The sequence below is a fragment of the Babylonia areolata genome, chromosome 27 (genome assembly GCF_041734735.1).
Source record: "Babylonia areolata isolate BAREFJ2019XMU chromosome 27, ASM4173473v1, whole genome shotgun sequence".
Lineage (NCBI taxonomy): Eukaryota > Metazoa > Mollusca > Gastropoda > Neogastropoda > Buccinidae > Babylonia > Babylonia areolata.
In genome coordinates, this window is record NC_134902.1 from 41,993,237 (window position 1) to 42,015,179 (window position 21,943).

Below are 21,943 nucleotides of genomic sequence, written 5' to 3' on the forward strand. Positions count from 1 at the left end.
CAGAGCGCCATGTGAAGTGACGGCCAGCACAGAGTGACAGCCAGCACAGAGCGCCATGTGAAGTGACGGCCAGCACAGAGCGCCATGTGAAGTGACAGCCAGCACAGAGCGCCATGTGAAGTGACGGCCAGCACAGAGTGACAGCCAGCACAGAGCGCCATGTGAAGTGACGGCCAGCACAGAGCGCCATGTGAAGTGACAGCCAGCACAGAGCGCCATGTGAAGTGACGGCCAGCACAGAGCGCCATGTGAAGTGACGGCCAGCACAGAGCGCTATGTGGAGTGACAGCCAGCACAGAGCGCCATGTGAAGTGACAGCCAGCACAGAGTGACGGCCAGCACAGAGCGCCATGTGAAGTGACGGCCAGCACAGAGTGACGGCCAGCACAGAGCGCCATGACCAGCACGGCTCCCTGTCTGGGGACCACACAACAGAAAGACGTCATCCCTCATCATGGATGGAATGGATACCGCATATCTGTATCGCTGGGAAAACTACACAGCTCTTGTCTGTGCCAAGTAAGGGTGCAAAATGGTCAGACCTTATATGCTGGAAGCAAGGCCAGCATTGAAGTTTACTTCGTGCGCCCGTAGGGGGGCATTGAAACGTTATATACATTCATCATTTACACACACACCACACAAACAAAATGAGCAAGGTCAAAAATTACAAAGAAGTACATTCGATCACAAATTCAAATATAGATTAACAAGTAGTTTTCCATTTACAATAAACAATTTTTTGTCCGCTGTTAATAGACAAAATATTAATGAAGAATAACGACGAATAGAGGAAACAATTGATCTAAGTTGTAACACTATTCTCTCTCTCTCTCTCTCTCTCTCTCTCTCTCTCTATATATATATATATATATATATATATCTATATATATATCTATATATCTATCTATCTATATATATATATATATATATATATATATATATGTAGAAAACAGTAGAATTTAATGGAGTGTGGGCGGGTTTTATGATATCTATACCAACAGTTTTGTCTGATGCTTTTAAAAAGGGGGCGTACAAACAAATAGTGGAACTCATCAGCAATGGACAAGCAGTGATAAGATGGATAGAACGGTTGGGTTTTGTGGTTTGCATAGAATATGAACTGCCCGGATTTGGGATTTGGTGCACTGAACGCCTTAAGAATAGAAGATGAAACGACGGGCGCAATAGCCGAGTGGTTAAAGCGTTGGACTTTCAATCTGAGAGTCCCGGGTTCGAATCACGGTGACGGCGCCTGGTGGGTAAAGGGTGGAGATTTTTACGATCTCCCAGGTCAACATATGTGCAGACCTGCTAGTGCCTGAACCCCCTTCGTGTGTATATGCAAGCAGAAGATCAAATACGCACGTTAAAGATCCTGTAATCCATGTCAGCGTTCGGTGGGTTATGGAAACAAGAACATACCCAGCATGCACACCCCCGAAAACGGAGTATGGCTGCCTACATGGCGGGGTAGAAACGGTCATACACGTAAAAGCCCACTCGTGTGCATACGAGTGAACGCAGAAGAAGAAGAAGAAGAAGATGAAACAATAAGAATTACATTGTCCGTGAGTCAGTCAAGAGTTGGCGTCAAATCAAAAAAAAAAAAAAAAAAAAAAAAAAAAATCAAAACAAAAACACCACCACATCACCATCACGACCATACATTTTCTTATATTTTTTTTATTGTGGATGTTGAAAAGCTAGGAGACTGTGGTGCACACAAAAATGATTTGTTGTTGACGTTGAAAAGCTAGGAGGCTATGGTGCATACAAAAATGATTTGTTGTTGGTGTTGAAAAGCTAGGAGACTATGGTGCATACAAAAAAGATTTGTTGTTGGTGTTGAAAAGCTAGGAGGCTATGGTGCATACAAAAATGATTTGTTGTTGGTGTTGAAAAGCTAGGAGACTATGGTGCATACAAAAAAGATTTGTTGTTGAAAAGCTAGGAGACTGTGGTGACTGGTCCCATAGCCTTTCACGGCATCGGACAATGAATTAATAATCATTGTCTAGTGCCCGGCACAGTGAGGCGGGGCCCAGTCCTCTCCTTCAGCTGTATTAACCTTCCCCAACCCAAGTCCGGATGACCATCAAAACCTGGGTGGAGTGAGGAAAACAGGGCTGAAGTGTCTTCCCCTTAAACACAGCACCATGCCAAAACGGGGCCTCGAACCCTGCTCACTGGCGACCACTGGATCACAAGTCCAGTGCCTGCTGAATCCGGCCATGGCGCTTCGGACGTTTAATAACATAGCTTTTTGACTCACTTGTGTAAACAAAGTGAGTCTATGTTTTAACCCGGTGTTCGGTTGTCTGTGTGTGTGTGTGTGTGTGTGTGTGTGTGTGTGTGTGTGTTAAACTTTAACATTGACATTTTCTCTACAAATACTTTGTCAGTTGACACCAAATTAGGCATAAAAATAGGAAAAATTCAGTTCTTTCCAGTCATCTTGTTTAAAACAATAATGCACTTCTGGGATGGGCACAATCCCTTATCTCCCTTCCCGCTCTATCCAAAGTCCAATCTTTGAGGTAGCGCCGACACCACGCCAGCCTCCCACCTTCCACCCTCCAGCACCCACACTCCCTAGTCGGCCATCTTTGGTCAGCTGTGCTCACCCGCCCCAGCTGTAGGAAGTACTTAAGTAGGCAGTGTGTGCTGCTTTAGTGTGTGTTGCTTAAAGTTGCTTTTGCTAAGCAGGGTGAACTGTTTAATGTGTGTGCTGTATTGTAAAGTAAACACTCTATAAAAACCACTCCATGTGGCCCTGCTATTGGTGTGAGGAGAGCGAGTGAGTGAGGGTGTGCATCATTAGTCGATCCTATATCCCCCTGTCTGCTCCCCTCTCCCTTGGAATCGAACCACAACACTTTCGAACACTTTATATATATATATATATATATATATATATATATATATATATGGGTGGGTATCAACAAGGTTTTATTTCGGAAATTAACGACAGCTTATACAGCTTTCTGGCGCTCTAAAATGAAAAGGCCCGATTGATGGAAACAGAGAAATAACACTGAGACGGTATTGCGAGCATGCGGCAAAGAACATTTCTCACCAGGTTCAGGCAGATCACAGGGATGAAAGGCACATAAACGGTTCCATGCTGACCCGTTGACACGATTCCTTTGTATAATGTGCAGACCTGTTCTCATTGGGGTATTTCGTTAATTTTTCATGGTGATATACGTGCAAAAGTGTGCTTTAGAAATACCAGTAACAACTACTACTACCACGTTTGAGGGAAATGAATTATGAGGACAGATTAACATCGTTTGCAGAGTGTACTGCTGAACTATGTGGCCCAGCCTTCCAACAAATGTTAATATTAACGCTGCATCATGCAGGTTTAAGCTTTCCTCGGGTTCTCTCTCTGTCTCTGTCTGTCTCCGTCTATGTCTGTCTGTCTGTCTGTCTGTCTGTCTGTCAATTATTCATTCACTCACTTGTACACACACACACACAGAGAGAGAGAGAGAGAGAGAGAGAGAGAGAGAGAGAGAGGAAAGATATATATATATATATATATATATATATATAGAGAGAGAGAGAGAGAGAGACGGAGGTAAGATATATATATATATATATATATATATAGAGAGAGAGAGAGAGAGAGAGAGACGGAGGTAAGATATATATATTTATATATATATATATATATAGAGAGAGAGAGAGAGAGAGAGAGAGAGAGAGAGAGAGAGAGAGACGGAGGTAAGATATATATATATTTATATATATATATATATATATATAGAGAGAGAGAGAGAGAGAGAGAGAGAGAGAGAGAGACGGAGGTAAGATATATATATATATATAGAGAGAGAGAGAGAGAGAGAGGTGAGATATATATTTAGAGAGAGAGAGAGAGAGAGGGGGGGGGGGAATGCGATGAGAGAGAAAAGGTTGAGCGTGATGGGAGGGACGGGGGAACAGGGGCGAAGTCTCAAGAGAGACAGAGACTGAGAGACAGAGACACAGAAAAAGAGACAGACTGACACTGACTCCGGCACTAACTGAATGAATTCGGCCGACCGCGCCTCTAATAACATGTGCAGACAAAGTACAAACAAAAGAATCTGACAATATATGGTGAAGACTCAATATTTACCCCACACTCAGCGGTCACAACCTTTAGCTATTTTCGTACTATTTACCATTCTCTACCCTCTACACACACGTCCTCCAACTCCCAGCATCTTTTTACATGATGTACATATGTACAGCAAGATATGGGAGAGACAGACAAACTGACAGACAGAGACAGACAAATTTACTGACAGACACACAGACAGACAAACTGACAGACAGAGACAGACAAACTGATAGACAGAGACAGACAAACTGATAGAGACGGACCAACTGATAGACAGAGACAGACAAACTGATAGACAGACACAGACAAATTTACTGACAGACACACAGACAGACAAACTGATAGACAGAGACAGACAAACTGATAGAGACGGACCAACTGATAGACAGAGACAGACAAACTGATAGACAGACACAGACAAACTGATAGAGACGGACCAACTGATAGACAGAGACAGACAAACTGATAGACAGAGACAGACAAATTTACTGACAGACACACAGACAGACAAACTGATAGACAGAGACAGACAAACTGATAGACAAACTGACAGACAGAGACAGACAAACTGATAGACAGAGACAGACAAACTGACAGACACAGACCAACTGGTAGACACAGACAGACAAACTGATAGAGACAGACAAACTGATAGACAGACCAACTGACAGACAGACACAGACAAACTGACAGACAGAGACAGACAAACTGATAGACGGACAGACAAACTGACAGACAGACAAACTGACAGACAGACACAGACAAACTGACAGACAGACAGACTGACAGACAGACACAGACAAACTGATAGACAGACCAACTGACAGACAGACAAACTGACAGACAGACACAGACAAACTGACAGACAGAGACAGACAAACTGACAGACAGAGACAGACAAACTGACAGACAGACCAACTGATAGACAGAGACAGACAAACTGACAGACAGACCAACTGATAGACAGACACAGACAAACTGACAGACAGACAAACTGATAGACAGAGACAGACAAACTGACAGACAGAGACAGACAAACTGACAGACAGACAAACTGACAGACAGAGACAGACAAACTGACAGACAGAGACAGACAAACTGACAGACAGACCAACTGATAGACAGACACAGACAAACTGATAGACAGAGACAGACAAACTGACAGACAGACCAACTGATAGACAGACACAGACAAACTGACAGACAGACAAACTGATAGACAGAGACAGACAAACTGACAGACAGAGACAGACAAACTGATAGACAGAGACAGACAAACTGACAGACAGAGACAGACAAGCTGATAGACAGAGACAAACTGACAGACACAGACAAACTGACAGACAGAGACAGACAAACTGACAGACAGACACAGACAAACTGACAGACAGAGACATACAAACTAATAGAGACAGACCAACTGATAGACAGACACAGACAAACTGATAGACAGAGACAGACAAACTGATAGACAGACACAGACAAACTGATAGACAGAGACATACAAACTAATAGAGACAGACCAACTGATAGACAGACACAGACAAACTGATAGACAGACACAGACAAACTGATAGACAGACACAGACAAACTGATAGACAGAGACAGACAAACTAATAGAGACAGACCAACTGATAGACAGACACAGACAAACTGATAGACAGAGACAGACAAACTGATAGACAGACACAGACAAACTGATAGACAGACCAACTGATAGACAGACAGACAAACTGATAGACAGAGACAGACAAACTGACAGACAGAGACAGACAAACTGATAGAGACAGACCAACTGATAGACAGACACAGACAAACTGATAGACAGACCAACTGATAGACAGAGACAGACAAACTGATAGACAGACACAGACAAACTGATAGACAGAGACAGACAAACTGACAGACAGAGACTGACAGACAGAGACAAACTGATAGACAGACAGACAAACTGACAGACAGAGACAGACAAACTGACAGAGAGACAGACAAACTGACAGAGAGACAGACAAACTGACAGACACAGACAGACAAACTGACAGACAGAGACAGACAAACTGACAGACAGACACAGACAAACTGACAGAGACACAGACAAACTGACAGACAGACACAGACAAACTGACAGACAGAGACAGACAAACTGACAGACAGACACAGACAAAGTGATAGACAGAGACAGACAAACTGACAGACAGAGACAGACAAACTGATAGACAGAAGCAGGCAGAATGAGAGGCAGAGAGAAAGAAACATGCAAACACGGAAAACAGAGAGATAAAGACGTGTATACACAAATACACAACAATGAAAACACGCAGATAAAAACATATACAAAAACACAACACGGAAAACAGAGAGATAAAGACGTGTATACACAAATACACAACAATGAAAACACGCAGATAAAAACATATACAAAAACACAACACGGAAAACAGAGAGATAAAGACGTGTATACACAAATACACAACAATGAAAACACGCAGATAAAAACATATACAAAAACACAACACGGAAAACAGAGAGATAAAGACGTGTATACACAAATACACAACAATGAAAACACGCAGATAAAAACATATACAAAAACACAACACGGAAAACACAGAGATAAAGACACACATACACATACAGACACACAGACACACAGACACACACACACACACACATACACACACAACACGGAAAACAAAGATACACACACACACACACACACACACACACACACACACACACACACGCAACACGGAAAACAAAAAGACACACACACACACACACACACACACACACACACACACACACACACGCAACACGGAAAACAAAAAGACACACATATACATACAGACAGACACACACACACACGCAACACGGAAAACAAAAAGACACACACACACACACACACACACACACACACACACACACACACACACACACACACACACACGCAACACGGAAAACACAGAGGTAAAGACACACACAAACCTTCGACACACATACACAAGCCTGCGCACACACACATAGATACACACACACCCCTTCCACCTCGCACAAATACCCACACCTATTCACCCATCCACACACACACACACACACACACACACACACACACACACACCAACCCATCCAAGCACCAACACCCACATCCACACTTTAGACACACCCACACCAAATTCCACATCCACACCTACACCCACAATTACGCCCACAAACCACACTCTCTCTCTCTCTCTCTCTCTCTCTCCACATCTTCCGCCCCCCTACCTCCCCCAACACATCCCACTAACCCCAACCGACCTCAATGACCATGAAGGAAAGGATGACGAGGCTAGTGATGTGCAGCGCCGTGGACGCCTTGTGGATCCTCATGTACTCCGTCTCGTAGTGCCGGTGTTTCGTCTCGTTCAGCTGGATGTGCTCCGGAGCGTACTCCGCCACCAGGAAGAAGCTGTCCTTCACGTTGTTGATCTCCAGAACGAACAGGTTCTCCGGGTTCAACGGGCGACCGGAACCGGAAGTGCGAGCGGAACTGAAAGTGGAACCCGAACCGGAAGCCGACGCTCCAGCCGCCACAGCAGCGCCCCCTACTAACGAGGCCGAGTCAGTCGGCGGGTCAGTCTTATCGGAAGTCTCGTGGGGCACTAAGTTTGGAGGGCGCGGATTAGAGTTTGGAATGTTGTTATTGTTTTGGTTATTGTTGTTTTGGTTGTTATTGTTGGCGGGAATGGTGGTGGGATGGATGGAATCTGCGCCGTGTTGAGGGTCCCCGTCTCCTCTGCCTCTGACACAGTCCTGGGAAAGAAAGAACAAAAAGCCGAAGCGGTGTCAGTTCATGGTACAGATGCCGAAGTTTGTTTCTCATGTTGGAAGAAGAAGAGGGAGGAGGGGGAGGAGGAAGAAAAGAAGAAAGAGGAGCAGAAGAATCTCTCTCTCTCTCTCTCTCTCTCTCTCTCTCTCTCCTTCTGTCCCTCTGCTCAACCCTTTTCAGTTTTGTGTCAGTCACCTCCACTCTCAAAGCCACACACACACACCACACACACACACACACATACACACACCACACACACACACAGAGAAAGAGATGGAGAGAGAGAGAAAGAGATGGAGAGAGAGAGAGAAAGAGAAAGGGAGAGAGATAAACACACACACACACACACACACACACACACACACACATGCACGCACACACGCGCGCGCACACACACAAAGAGAGATGGAGAGAGAGAGAGAGAAAGAGGGAGAGACAGATAAAAACACACACACACACACACACACACACACACACACACACACACACACACACACACACACACATACACGACTTACAAACAAACAATACCCCCACCTTACCCCTACCCGCCCACGACCCCCCATCACCCCCTCCACACCTGAGGGCATGGGCAGCAGACCCCCCGGACCGACGCCTCCGCGAGGTCCTGGCGGGACCTGACGACGAGGGAGTCCTTGATGCGCTGGATGAGGTCCTCCACACTGCTGGCCTCCCCCCAGCTGGCCACCTGGTCAGGGTAGTTGGCCTTCAGGAAGGCCACGAAGCGGTTCACCTCCTTCTCCTCGTTCTCAAAGCGGACTGGGGACGGAAATGGTATCAGTGGTGGTGTTGGAGTTGGTGGTGCTTGTGGTGCTGGTAGCAGCATTATTATCATTACCACCATCATCATCAGTAGTAGCAGTCGTAGTAGTCGCAGTGTCAACATCATCAACATCATTATCAGTAGTAGTAGTAGCAGCAGTATCAACATCACCATCATAATCATCATCATCAGTAGTAATAGTAGTAGTAGTTGTTGTAGTATCAACATCATCACAATCATCATCATCATCAGTAGTAGTAGTAGTTTCAACATCATCACTATCACCATCATCATCAGTACTAGTCGTCGTCGTCGTCGTCGTCGTCGTCGTCGTAGTAGTAGTAGTAGTAGCAGCATCATCATCACCATATCATCATCATCATCATCAGTAGTAGTAGTAGTAGTAGTAGTCGTAGCATCATCGACATCACCAGATCATCAGTAGTAGTAGGAGGAGGAGGAATATGTCTGTCTGTATGTATGTATGTCTGTATGACGGTAAAGATAATGAAACTTGAAGAATGACAACACTACTACTACGACTACTACCACCACCACTGGTGATGATAATGATGATGATGATGATGATGATGATGGTGGTGGTGGTGGTGGTCGTCGTCGTTGTAGTAATAGTAGTAGTAGTGGTGGTGGTAGTAGCAGTAGCAGCAGCAGCAGCAAGTATATTTATATATGTGGAGTGATGGCCTGGAGGTAATGCATCCGCCTAGGAAACGAGAGAATCTGAGGGCGGTGGTTCGAATCACGGCTCAGCCGCTGAAATTTTCTCCCCCTCCACTAGACCTTGAGTGGTGATCTGGCTGGACGCTAGTCATTCGGTTGAAACGATAACCCGAAATCCCGTGTCCAGCGTGCACTTAGCGCACGTAAAAGAACCCACGACAACAAAAGGGTTGTTCCTGGCAAAATTCTGTAGAAATATCTACTTCGATAGGAAAAAGAAATCAATTTTAAATACACACACACACACACACACACACACACATACATATATATATATATATATATATATATATATATATATATATATATATATATATATATATATATATATATATATATATGCACGCAGGAAAAAATAATTTTTTAAAAAGTAAAATAAAAAGGTGGCGCTCTCAGTGTAGCGACACGCTCTCCATGGGGAGAGCAGCCCTAATTTCACACAAAGAAATCTGTTGTGATAAAAAAGAGAAACACGAAAATATGGTCATAGTGAATCAAAATATACACAAACGCTTTATAATACAGTCGCTCCGGTGACGACACATTACAATACGTTACACCATCCACCGAAACATGCAAGTTTGTCCAAGTTAGTGAGAAAACATTCCAAACCAGGGCAGGACAAAGCATCAAAAGTACATGCTAAGTAGCATATTCATACCAAACTATCATATACATACAGGTACACACTCAGGAGGAGGGAGATCAGGTGCACAAGCGGAAGAAGGGTGAAGTGCAGAAGGGGAGGAATACAAGGAGTGAGAGGAGGAGGAAGAGGAGGGGGAGAAGGAAGAGGAGGGGGAGAGAAAGAAGGTGGAAGAGGAGGAGAGAAAGGATAGAGGAGAGGAAGGAGGTGGAGGACGAGGAGGAGAGAAAGGAGGAAGAGGAGGAGGAGAGAAAGGAGGAAGAAGAGGAGCAAAGAAAAGAGGAGGAAGAAGAGGAGGAAGGAAAGGAGGTGGAAGAGGAGGAGACAAAGGAGGAGAGGGAGGAGGAGAGAAAGGAAGAGGAGGAGAAGGAAGAAAGAAAGGAGGAGGAAGAGCAGGAGGAGAGAACGGAGCAGGAGAGAAAGGAAGAGGAGAGAAAGGAGGAGGAAGAGGAGGAGGAGAGAAAGAAAGAGCATGATGAAGAGAGAAAGGAAGAGGAGGAAGAGAGAAAGGAAGAGGAGGAGAGAAAGGAAGAGGAAGAGCTGGAGGAAGAAAGAAAGGAAGAGCAGGAGGAGGAGAGAAAGGAGGAGGAAGAGGAGGAGAGAAAGGAGGAGGAGAGAAAAGAAGAGGAAGAGCAGGAGGAGGGGAAGGAAGAGGAGGAGGGAAAGCAAGAGGAAGAGGAGGAGGAGGGAAAGGAAGAGCAGGAGAAAGAGGAGAGAAAGGAAGAGGAAGAGCAGGAGGAGAAGGAGGGAAAGGAAGAGGAAGACCAGGAGGGAAAGGAAGAGGAAGAGCAAGAGGTGGAGGGAAAGGAAGAGGAAGAGCAAGAGGTGGAGGGAAAGGAAGAGGAAGAGGTGGAGGGAAAGGAAGAGGAAGACCAGGAGGGAAAGGAAGAGGAAGAGGTGGAGGGAAAGGAAGAGGAAGAGCAAGAGGTGGAGGGAAAGGAAGAGGAAGACCAGGAGGAGAAAGGAAGAGAAGGAGGAGGAGAGAGAAAGGAAAAGAGGAGGGAGGAGAGAAAGGACGAGGAGAGAAAGGGGAAGGAAGGAGGAGAGAAGAGGGGGGGAGGAAAAGGGAGGAGAGAAAAAGGATGAAGAAGGAGAGAAAGGAAGAGGGAGGAGAGAAAGGGGGAGGGAGGAGAGAAAGGGGGAGGGAGGAGAAAGGAGGGAGGAGAGAAAGGAGGAGGAGGGAGGAGAGAAAAGGGGAGAGGAGAAAAAAAGGAGGAGGAGAGAAAGGGGGAGGGAGGAGAGAAAGGAGGAGGGAGGAGAGAGAAAGGAGAGGAGGGAGGAGGAGGAGGAAGGAGAGAAAGGGGGAGGGAAGGGAAAAAAGGGGAGGGAGGAGAGAAAAAGAAGGAGGGAGGAAAGAAAGGAGGAGGGAGGAGAGAAAGGGGGAGGAAAGGGAAAAAAGGGGAGGGAGGAGAGAAAAAGAAGGAGGGAGGAAAGAAAGGAGGAGGGAGGAGAGAAAGGGGGAGGAGGAGGAGAGAAAGGGGGAGGGAGGAGAGAAAGGGGGAGGAGGAGGAGGAGGGAGGAAGAGGAGGGAGGAAAGAAAGGAGGATAAGCGGGGGCGGGGCAGAAAGAGAAGGAGGAGGGCAGGTTGAGTGGAGGGCGGTTTAAGGAGAAGGAGTTCGTAGGGGAGGAGGGGGGGAGGATAAGGAGAGAGAGGAAAGGAAGAGGAGGAGGAGGGAGGATAAGGAGAGAGAGGAAAGGAAGAGGAGGAGGGGGGAAGAGAGCAGGATAAGGAGAGAGAGGAAAGGAAGAGGAGGAGGGGGGAAGAGCAGGATAAAGAGAGAGACGGAAGGAAGAAGAGGAGGGGGGAGGATAAGGAGAGAGAGGAAAGGAAGAGGAGGAGTGGGGAAGAGAGCAGGATAAGGAGAGAGAGGAAAGGAAGAGGAGGAGGGGGGAAGAGCAGGATAAGGAGAGAGATGGAAGGAAGAAGAGGAGGAGGGGGAGCAGGATAAGGAGAGAGAGGAAAGGAAGAAGAGGAGGGGGGAAGCAGGATAAGGAGAGAGAGGAAAGGAAGAAGAGGAGGGGGGAAGCAGGATAAGGAGAGAGAGAGAGGAAAGGAAGAGGAGGAGGGGGGAAGCAGGATAAGGAGAGAGAGAGAGGAAAGGAAGAAGAGGAGGGGGGAAGCAGGATAAGGAGAGAGAGAGAGGAAAGGAAGAAGAGGAGGGGGGAAGCAGGATAAGGAGAGAGAGAGAGGAAAGGAAGAAGAGGAGGGGGGAAGAGCAGGATAAGGAGAGAGAGGAAAGGAAGAAGAGGAGGGGGGAAGCAGGATAAGGAGAGAGAGAGGGAAGGAAGAAGAGGAGGGGGAAGAGCAGGATAAGGAGAGAGAGAGAGGAAAGGAAGAGGAGGAGGGGGGAAGAGCAGGATAAGGAGGAAGAGGGAAGGAAGAAGAGGAGGGGGGGAGCAGGATAAGGAGAGAGACGGAAGGAAGAAGAGGAGGAGGGGAGAGCAGGATAAGGAGAGAGAGGGAAGGAAGAAGAGGAGGAGGGGAGAGCAGGATAAGGAGAGAGAGGGAAGGAAGGAGGGGAGTGGGAGAACTGATGAAAGAGGAAATTCTAAAACAACAAGTAAATGGCTATAAGATCAGAAGTCCTTGAGTCCACGCTCCCAGCACAGCGGATAAATGGTAACCTTGATAGCAAGATAAACTGACGTAAAAACAAAACAAGAAATCCTATGACCCGCCACCCACCCCCACCCACGACCCCACAACCTTGGGAAGCTAGACGGACCTCCCACCCTTAATGTCCAGGACTCTCCCTCTCGAACAACATAATCTTCATCGAAACAATACTTCATCCTTGAACAATATGATCTTCAGAACATTAGCCAACATGTGTCAAGCCCAGTCCCATTCCTACCGTAACAAAGCCCCCTTCTGTCTGCCGGGAAACCACCCACCCCAACCCCTTTTATGTTTTTTTTTTGTTTGTTTTTTTTGTCTAATAAAATATAGAGTCTTTTTGGGGAATGGGGTTCTTGGTGGTTTTGAAAACTGTCTTGTTCGTGCGCCATGTGCATGCTACACTGGGGACCTAGGTTCATTGTCTCACCCGAACAATTAGGTCCCAGCCATCAGTCAGGGTATAATGAAGGGGAGGAGGAGGGGAGGGGGAGGGGGGTGTTAAAAATAAAAATTCCCGGTTCGTACAAGACTCAAAATTGTGGACCACAGCGTCCTGGTCAGTCGCATTAACACTGGGCCACCACCATACGGAGAATGGAACCACTGACACCTGGACGAAATAGAAAGGAATGCAAGCAAGTAGATACACCCTGCAAATTATTTGTCGCTGTAGTACTCTGCAATAGCTTTTTAATGGTGTACTTTATACACAGTGATATATATGAACTGTGCAATATACTGATGATGATGTTTCAATGTGAGAAATATCACCTTCAATGCAAGGGGGGGGGGGAGAAAAAAAATGAATACAAGCCGTGGGTTGCCCCAGCCCCAACACCATGATCCCACTAGTGGCCCAGCCACTGAAGCCAGGAGGGACGCAGGACAACACGTCCTGACCACGACAACTTCAGGAGCTGCCGGAATGGTGAAGGGCTTCACAAAGAGGCTCCACTCCGGATTTTATAGAGAGTTTACTCCATTAGCCTTGGACATGGCTGCCTACATGGCGGGGTAAATAAACGAAACGGTAAAATGGTAATGGTCTTTCTGAGTGTGTATGTGTGACACAGGAAATGATGAGCGCACAATGGCAGCCGTCAAGTCGGCTCTATCCAGGTAGGGAGCCTGTTGTGTGCAAATGACCCCGTGTTTGTAAAGCGCTTCAAGCTTGGTCTCCGACCGATAGGCGCTATATAAGTATCCATATTATTCATTCATTCATCCATTCATTTATCCATTCATTCACTCACTCTCCCAGTACACAGCGGGACCGTTTCTCCATGACTGGGGAACCCGAAAAGGACAGTTGGGGGCCAAGCTTCTGCCCTCACCGTTCCACCAACAAGCAAAAACAACCACCTACCCGACGACCAGCCCACGCACCCCAACCCACAGCCCACACTCACACTTGATGCCTTGCAAGTCCACCATCAGCTCAGCCAGAACGCATGCGCACTCGATGACGACGAAGGTGCAGATGGCGACGAGGACGGGGCGTGTGTTGATGACCTTGAGGGTGCGGCGTCTGCATCTGTCAACAGAGATGGTGAGGGTGGTGATAGTGACGGTGATGGTGAGGGTGATGATAGTGACAGTGATGGTGAGGGTGATGGTGAGGGTGATGATAGTGATGGTGAGGGTGAGGGTGATGATAGTGACGGTGATGGTGAGGGTGATGCTGAGGGTGGTGATGGTGAGGGTGGGGGTGGTGATAGTGACGGTGATGGTGGTGATAGTGACGGTGATGGTGAGGGTGATGGTGAGGGTGGTGATAGTGACGGTGATGGTGAGGTTGAGGGTGATTGTGAGGGTGGTGATGGTGAGGGTGGTGACGGTGACGGTGATGGTGAGGGTGGTGATGACGATGATGATGATGATAATCATAATTATGATGATGATGATAATGGTTATTTTTATAATCATAATCATAATGATAAAAGCAAAAACGACAACATCCACAACAACAAGAATATAATAAAGATAACAAAAGTACGATTAGAAATAATAAAATTACAATAACACCACCACCAACAACAACAACGATAATCATCATCATCATCATCACCATCAACAACAACAACATCATCGTCATCACCATCATCATAATTGTGAAAATGAGGAGGGGAGGATGACGTTAAGCGCGCGCGCACACACACACACACACACACACACACACACACACACACACACACACAAACTCGAAAAATAATAAATCTACACAATTAATGTACTGACGGTAACGGGAAAAATAAAATAAAACGACAATAACAATAATGGGAATTTGCGTTGAAACCCGGTATTGAGATCCACACAAATAACAAAAGATCATGATCTGTGATAAATCAAAATGAACAACGTTAAAGAGACAGACAGACGGACAGACAGAGGAGGGAATGAGAGACTGACGCAGAGAGACCCATAAAGACATAGACAGTGACACAGAGAGAGAGAGAGAGAGAGAGAGAGAAAGAGAGAGAGAGATGGTTTATTCATGTGTAGGCCTAGGCCCCTTATGAAGGGGAATGTGAACATTATTTTACAAACAATACATCACGACACTGGGCATCAATAAACACAGTCAAACAAAAATATACCAGCATTACAGTTCAATGTATAGAACAATAAAAGAAAAAACAAACAAACAAAAGAGTACAAACAGCGTTTTCATGAAGTAGCCATTTCTCTGAATTTGAAAGCTTTGTATAAAAATAGTGAAAATTTGCGAACAACTTCAGGGGAAGTAGATCACATCAATAAGTTCAATTTAAACAACGTAGGTTTACTATAATATTTAGGCTGAATAAACTCCTCTCGAATGTTCCTTAAAGCTGGACAGCAAAGAACAAAGTGTATCTCATTTTCTTGTGATTCTTTACATAATGGACAGGCCAGATCACTGTCGTTACATGTTCTGTATCTGTAATGATAGTGACAGAGAGAGAGAGAGAGAGAGAGAGAGAGAGAGAACACTGAACACTGAACACTGAATGATTTTAATGACGTAGGCCAATAGCCCCTATCAAAACAAATGCAAACAAAACACATTTTTATATTAAAAAAATCTGCAACAAAACATAACTGATACTCGTTAGATATGGATGATGAAGACCAAAATCAGCATCTAATCCTGTCTCTTTCTTGGTTTCCCGCCCCCTACTGAGTTGGTTACGAAAACTGAATTCTACTAAACACAAATGGAAAACAATTATTTCAGCAGTTTCCAGAGGCTGCACATATACACTTATTAGGACCTTGTTTAATGATAAAAAACACAAGCTTAACGAATTTTGGCATAATGTACTAGATGCATATAGAGAATTAGGAGGGAAAGTGCGCCCTCAGTCGACAAAAGAATTATTTGCTGAAACTATTTTTTGTAATGAAAACATACATATAGGACATAACACTATCTACTATAAACATTGGGCTAATAGAAATAATTGCCTTATTAAAGATTTGATAAATCAGGATGGCACATTTATGTCACATGAACAATTCAAGCCCTCCTACAATGTAAATACTGATTTCATAATACACACTGGTTGTATAAGAGCAATACGTAAATATGCTAATAAAATAAGTTTACATATTGACAGTACTCAGTCAGCAGATATTCCAAAACTGCTTGATATAATACAAGCGACTCCGAGAGGTGCAAAAACCTATTATGATTTACTTCACGATGAGCCTGACCCAAAATGTTGTAGCAAATGGAATACAAAACTGAACATGGAGGTTGAATGGAATATAATATTTAACATGATAAAGAAAATTCAGGAAACCAAATTAAAATGGTTTCAAATCAGATTAGTACATAGAAACTTATCTACAAATGTTATGCTTTTAAACATGGGTGTGACAAATGACTCCATGTGTACGTTCTGCAAAGAAACAGGACAGCATACAACATATGTTCTGGGACTGCACCCACGCTAAACGCTTTTGGGAAAACATCCAAACAACTGTAAATGATTGCTTTGGTGGTAATTCAGAATTATCTTTCAACATGTGTTTGATTTTGTTTGGCTATGACAAGCATGTTAAAAGTGCTCCTAAATGGGTGCAGTTTTATGAATTATCTTAAATCTTAAACCAAGTCCTCCTAACTGGGTGCAGTTTTATGAATTATCTTAAATCTTAAACCAAGTGCTCCTAAATGGGTGCAATTTTATGAATTATCTTAAATCTAAGTATGAAACAGAAAAATATATTGCTTTAAAGAATATGATATATAATAGGTTTCTGGCCGACTGATTCTATTATGAACGCCTTATCACAACATAAAAATGTACAACATAAGTGAAAAATGCCAGTCAATTCATCTGTATCTTTTCTGTTCACAATGATGTAATGAAATATCATTTATGCAATAATGTTACATGCATTTACTATCACCAGTATTGATTTTGCTCTATTATTATCAATATCATTATCAGTGGTAATATTCTATCAATTCTTGCTGGTTTGCTTCTGATTAGACAGATGTACCAGGTTTTGCTTGGTGATTCATTATTCCTTGTTTAACAGGTCTCATAATTTGACCTAAAAATGAAATGGACTCAAAAGTTTCATTTATGGTGGATATGCTATTATATATATATATATATATAGAGAGAGAGAGAGAGAGAGAGAGATCTGTGTGTATGTGTGTGTGTGTGTTGTTTTCTTTATCGTCAATACACATGACAAGTTTCTTTATTTTGACTTAAATCAAAGTGTACCTCAGTGTAATGAAACTTGTGACATGTTACTTGAATTATGTTATTTTGTTTGTTTGTTTTCTGTATTTTTGCTTGCTTGCTTGTTTTGTTTGTTTTTGTTGTTGTTGTTGTTGTTGTTTTTTTCTTGTTTCTTTGTCCTTAGAAAAACCAAAAAAATTGTTATGCATGTTTCTATGTCGAGAAATATAACTTCTGTACAAGGGACAAAAACAAAAACAAAAAAACAACAACAACAAAAAACTATTTGATGTGAATGAAATTGCTAACATTTTTTGAATAGCCAAAGTTCAGAACAAAGAGGTCAAATGGTATCAGCCAGACCATATTTTTTCTTCTACTGAACGCATAGTGAGTAAATTTAGCCCTAGCCCTGATGTTTGTTGATATTCGTGCTTTAGATATATGCGTGCAGGGTTCATCAACAGAATTTATAAATCTGCTTCTCAAGTCTGCGTATAGAGGTCATGCAAACAGAAAATGGTGCTCATTTTCGATGTGGTCTGAGCAGACAACACAATTCCTGCTGGTCGTACAGTCGTTATATCTGTGAAAATTGTTAATTGGTAGAACACCGAGACGTAACTGGGTCAATGCTACCCTGAAACAGTAGATATCAAAATCTATGATATATTTTTCACTCGAATACCGTTCTGAATGAGCGATACACGCCATAACGGTCTCTTGTCTTTAATTGCTGCAAACCAGTCCTGCGTGAATATATCTACCAACCTTTGCCTGAACAACATCAAAAACATACTTCCATTCCCTACTCTGAAAAAGCCAAACATAATAAAAACCCACTGCTACAGAGAAACTGTCTAATATGTGCTGCCCAACAATTTTTTGCCTGCTCATCCCTGTTTAAGAAGCATTCTATATGCTTGGTTTGGTAATCTATTTTCTGTAAGCCGCAGTAACCGAAACCAGTACTTCATGCATCGAACAAAGCTGTTGACATATAATGGGTGTCTTCAGAGTTCACCGCAAACCAGTTTATTGGGAGTGCCAGTTGGAACACCCAAAAATCTTTTGCACGCTTGCAGATGAACTCGTTCTATGTGAGGAGTGCCAGTTGGAACACCCAAAAATCTTTTGCACGCTTGCAGATGAACTCGTTCTATGTGAGGAGTGCCAGTTGGAACACCCAAAAATCTTTTGCACGCTTGCAGATGAACTCGTTCTATGTGTGGAGTGCCAGTTGGAACACCCAAAAATCTTTTGCACGCTTGCAGATGAACTCGTTCTATGTGCTGTAAATTTTCATGCCCCCAAATTTCTGAACTATATACTAATATTGGTAAAACTTTTGAATCAAACTTTAAAGAAGACTGTTTTGGTCTTCTTCTTCTTCTTCTGCGTTCACTCGTATACACACGAGTGGGCTTTTACGTGTATGACCGTTTTTACCCCGCCATGTAGGCAGCCATACTCCGTTTTCGGGGGTGTGCATGCTGGGTATGTTCTTGTTTCCATAACCCACCGAACGCTGACATGGATTACAGGATCTTTAACGTGCGTATTTGATCTTCTGCTTGCATATACACACGAAGGGGGTTCAGGCACTAGCAGGTCTGCACATATGTTGACCTGGGAGATCGTAAAAATCTCCACCCTTTACCCACCAGGCGCCGTGACCGTGATTCGAACCCGGGACCCTCAGATTGACAGTCCAACGCTTTAACTACTCGGCTATTGCGCCCGTCACTGTTTTGGTCATCTCTTTACATTTCTGAAAAGCTCTGCACAGAACGTAAACAGCTTTTTTCGCTTTTGCCACAAGGGGGATCAGTACCCTGTTTTGTGCTGAGCATTGTGAATGTAAAGCCAAGATAGCAGTATGGTTCAATGCTTCGAGCTCACTCACTTCATAAAACCATTTTTCGTGCTTAGAAAGGTGGCCACCTTTTCTCCTTGTTAACTTCCAGTTTTAACTTACTGCAACACATTCTTAAAGCGTCTAACTGATTTTGCAAGCCTATTGGGGTTGTACCAACAAGGCAACATTATCGGCGAAGAGAAGGATGAATAACTCCATAAAGCAAGGTAGGAGCTGTATGCCACGCTTTACCTGTGTCGGCTATATGGTTCGCAAGCTGACTGGTGGTGGTGTGTCCATCGAGATCGATGATGACCATCGTTGCCATCCAGCTGGGGGATGCTCATGAATCTATCTGTGAATGTGCAGATGGCTGAATAGTCCAATCTGCGCACGAAATGTTCGCTGACAGTTGGGGCAGACAAAGACAGGCATATCATTGCCAGGGAGCTTGTTTGCCCGTGACTTTCTGGCCTGCTTCTTCTGAACAGCTGCAGCAGTCCTGTTGGCCTCGCACAACTTGGCGCCTTTGTGCACAGCAGCGCGCTATTTGTCACGGTCCTCTGCAGATTCCTCCCAGGAGTCAGGGTTGATATCAAACGCTTTCAGAGAGACTTCTGACCTCCGTGTGATCTCTTCCCTTGTTGCAGCTCGCCTAGAAGAGCCTTTTGGGCAGCCGATGGTCTGGCATGCGCGCCACGTGTCCAGCCCAGCGAAACTGGAACTGCATCAGGATGGTGAAGATGCTGGGAAGGGTGGCTTTCGCGAGCACCTCTGTGTCTGGGGTCTTGTCTTGCCACTTGATGTTCAGTAGCTTCCTGAGGCTTTTGTGTGGAAGTGGTTCAGCTTCTTGGCATGTCGTTGGTACACTGTCCAAGTTTCGCAGGCGTACAGTAGTGTGGGGAGAACTACTGCTCTGTAGACCTTTAGCTTGGTCTCAAGACTAATGCCTCTTCTGTTCCAGATATTTGCATTGAGTCTACCAAAAGTTGCGCTTGCTCTTGCAATCCTGACGTTCACTTCATCGTCGATGGTCGCATTTCGTGACAGTGTGCTGCCAAGGTATGTGAACCGCTCCACCGCACTGAGTCTCTGACCGTTGACTGTGATGCTGGGCTCAACGTAGGGTTTCCCTGGGGCTGGCTGATGGAGAACTTCAGTTTTCCTCGTGCTGATGGTAAGGCCGAAGTTCCTGCTGGCAGTGGCAAACTTGTCGACGCTGAGTTGCATGTCAGCTTCAGATCCAGCGTTGAGGGCACAATCATCAGCAAACAAAAAGTCTCTGATGATGTCTGTCATGACCTTCGTTTTTGCTTGAAGCCTTCTGAGGTTAAACAACTTGCCATCTGTTCGGTACTTTAGGCCGATTCCAACATCGCCATCTCTGAAGGCATCAGTAAGCATTGCAGAGAACATGAGGCTGAACAGCGTTGGAGCCAGGACGCAGCCTTGCTTGACACCATTTGTGACAGCAAAAGGAACAGATGTTTTGCCTTTGTCCTGGACTCGAACCTGCATGCCTTCATGGAATTGGCTGACCAAGGAAATAAATTTCCGAGGGCATCCGTACTTGGCCATGATCTTCCACAGTCCCTCTCTACTCATGGTGTCGAAGGCCTTAGTGAGGTCGACATAGGTGGAGAACAGATCAGCATTTTGCTCCTGACATTTCTCTTGCAGCTGCCTTGCAGCAAACACCATGTCGGTGGTTCCGCGCTCTTTCCGGAATCCACATTGGCTCTCAGGCAAATGACCTTGGTCAAGGTGTGCTGTGAGGCAGTTTAGTAGGATCCTGGCAAGTATCTTGCCTGCGATGGAGAGCAAGGAAATGCCCTGATGGTTATCACAGGCTTGCCGGTTCCCCTTTTGCTTGTAAAGTGAATGATAGATGCATCTTTGAAATCCTGGGGGATCGTCTCTTCTTTCCACATGAGTGAGTACAGCTGATGGAGCTTCTCAGTCAGCACAGTGCCTCCATCCTTGTAGACCTCTGCTGGTATGGAGTCTGAGCCAGGTGCTTTGCCACTGGATAGCAGACGGATTGCTTTCTGGGTCTCAAGAGGTGTTGGCGGATCGTCCAGTGCTTCGTTGATGGGGACTTGTGGGAGACGGTCTATGGCTTCATCATTTATGGAGGAAGGGCGATTTAAGACACTGTTGAAGTGCTCAGCCCAGCGTTCGAGAATTTTCTCCTTCTCGGTGATCAAGGTATTCCCATCTGCACTGAGGAGGGGGGATGATCCTGAGGATGTGGGGCCGTAGACTTCTTTTAAGGCATCATAGAACCTCTTCATATCGTGCCTATCAGCATATCCCTGGATCTCATCAGCTTTGTCACTCAGCCACTTATCCTGCATCTGGCGTAACTTTTGCTGAACAGTCCTGCGGATGGTATCGTACGCATCCTTTTTTGATGTGGACTTTGGGTTGCTCAGGTAGGCTTGATGCAGACGGCGTTTCTCATCGAGAAGCTGCTTGATTTCATCACAGTTTTCATCAAACCAGTCTTTGTGCTTTCTGGTCATGGGTCCCGGGGTCTCTGAAGCTGTACTATAGATCAGCTCACGCAGGGTCCTCCAGTCAGACTCCACATTCTGGTTGTCCAGAGAGGCGGATTCCAGATGATCTTCCAGCAGCTCCACAAAGGACTGTTTGATGGTGATGTTTTTCAGCTTAGCGATGTTGAGCC

The 21,943-nt window shown here is 44.9% G+C and overlaps 1 protein-coding gene across 1 annotated transcript in view; it reads right to left on the reverse strand.

The window, feature by feature from the left end:
- The window catches only part of LOC143301087 (uncharacterized), a 97,462-nt gene that overhangs the window by 52,229 nt on the left and 23,290 nt on the right, over window positions 1-21,943 (reverse strand). The window contains exons 2-4 of the mRNA XM_076615094.1: window positions 14,124-14,248; window positions 8,504-8,703; window positions 7,413-7,907 (exon numbers count right to left, since the gene is read on the reverse strand). Of these exons, the coding sequence (XP_076471209.1) occupies window positions 7,413-7,907; window positions 8,504-8,703; window positions 14,124-14,248 (820 nt within the window). The remainder of the gene's footprint in view (window positions 1-7,412; window positions 7,908-8,503; window positions 8,704-14,123; window positions 14,249-21,943) is intronic.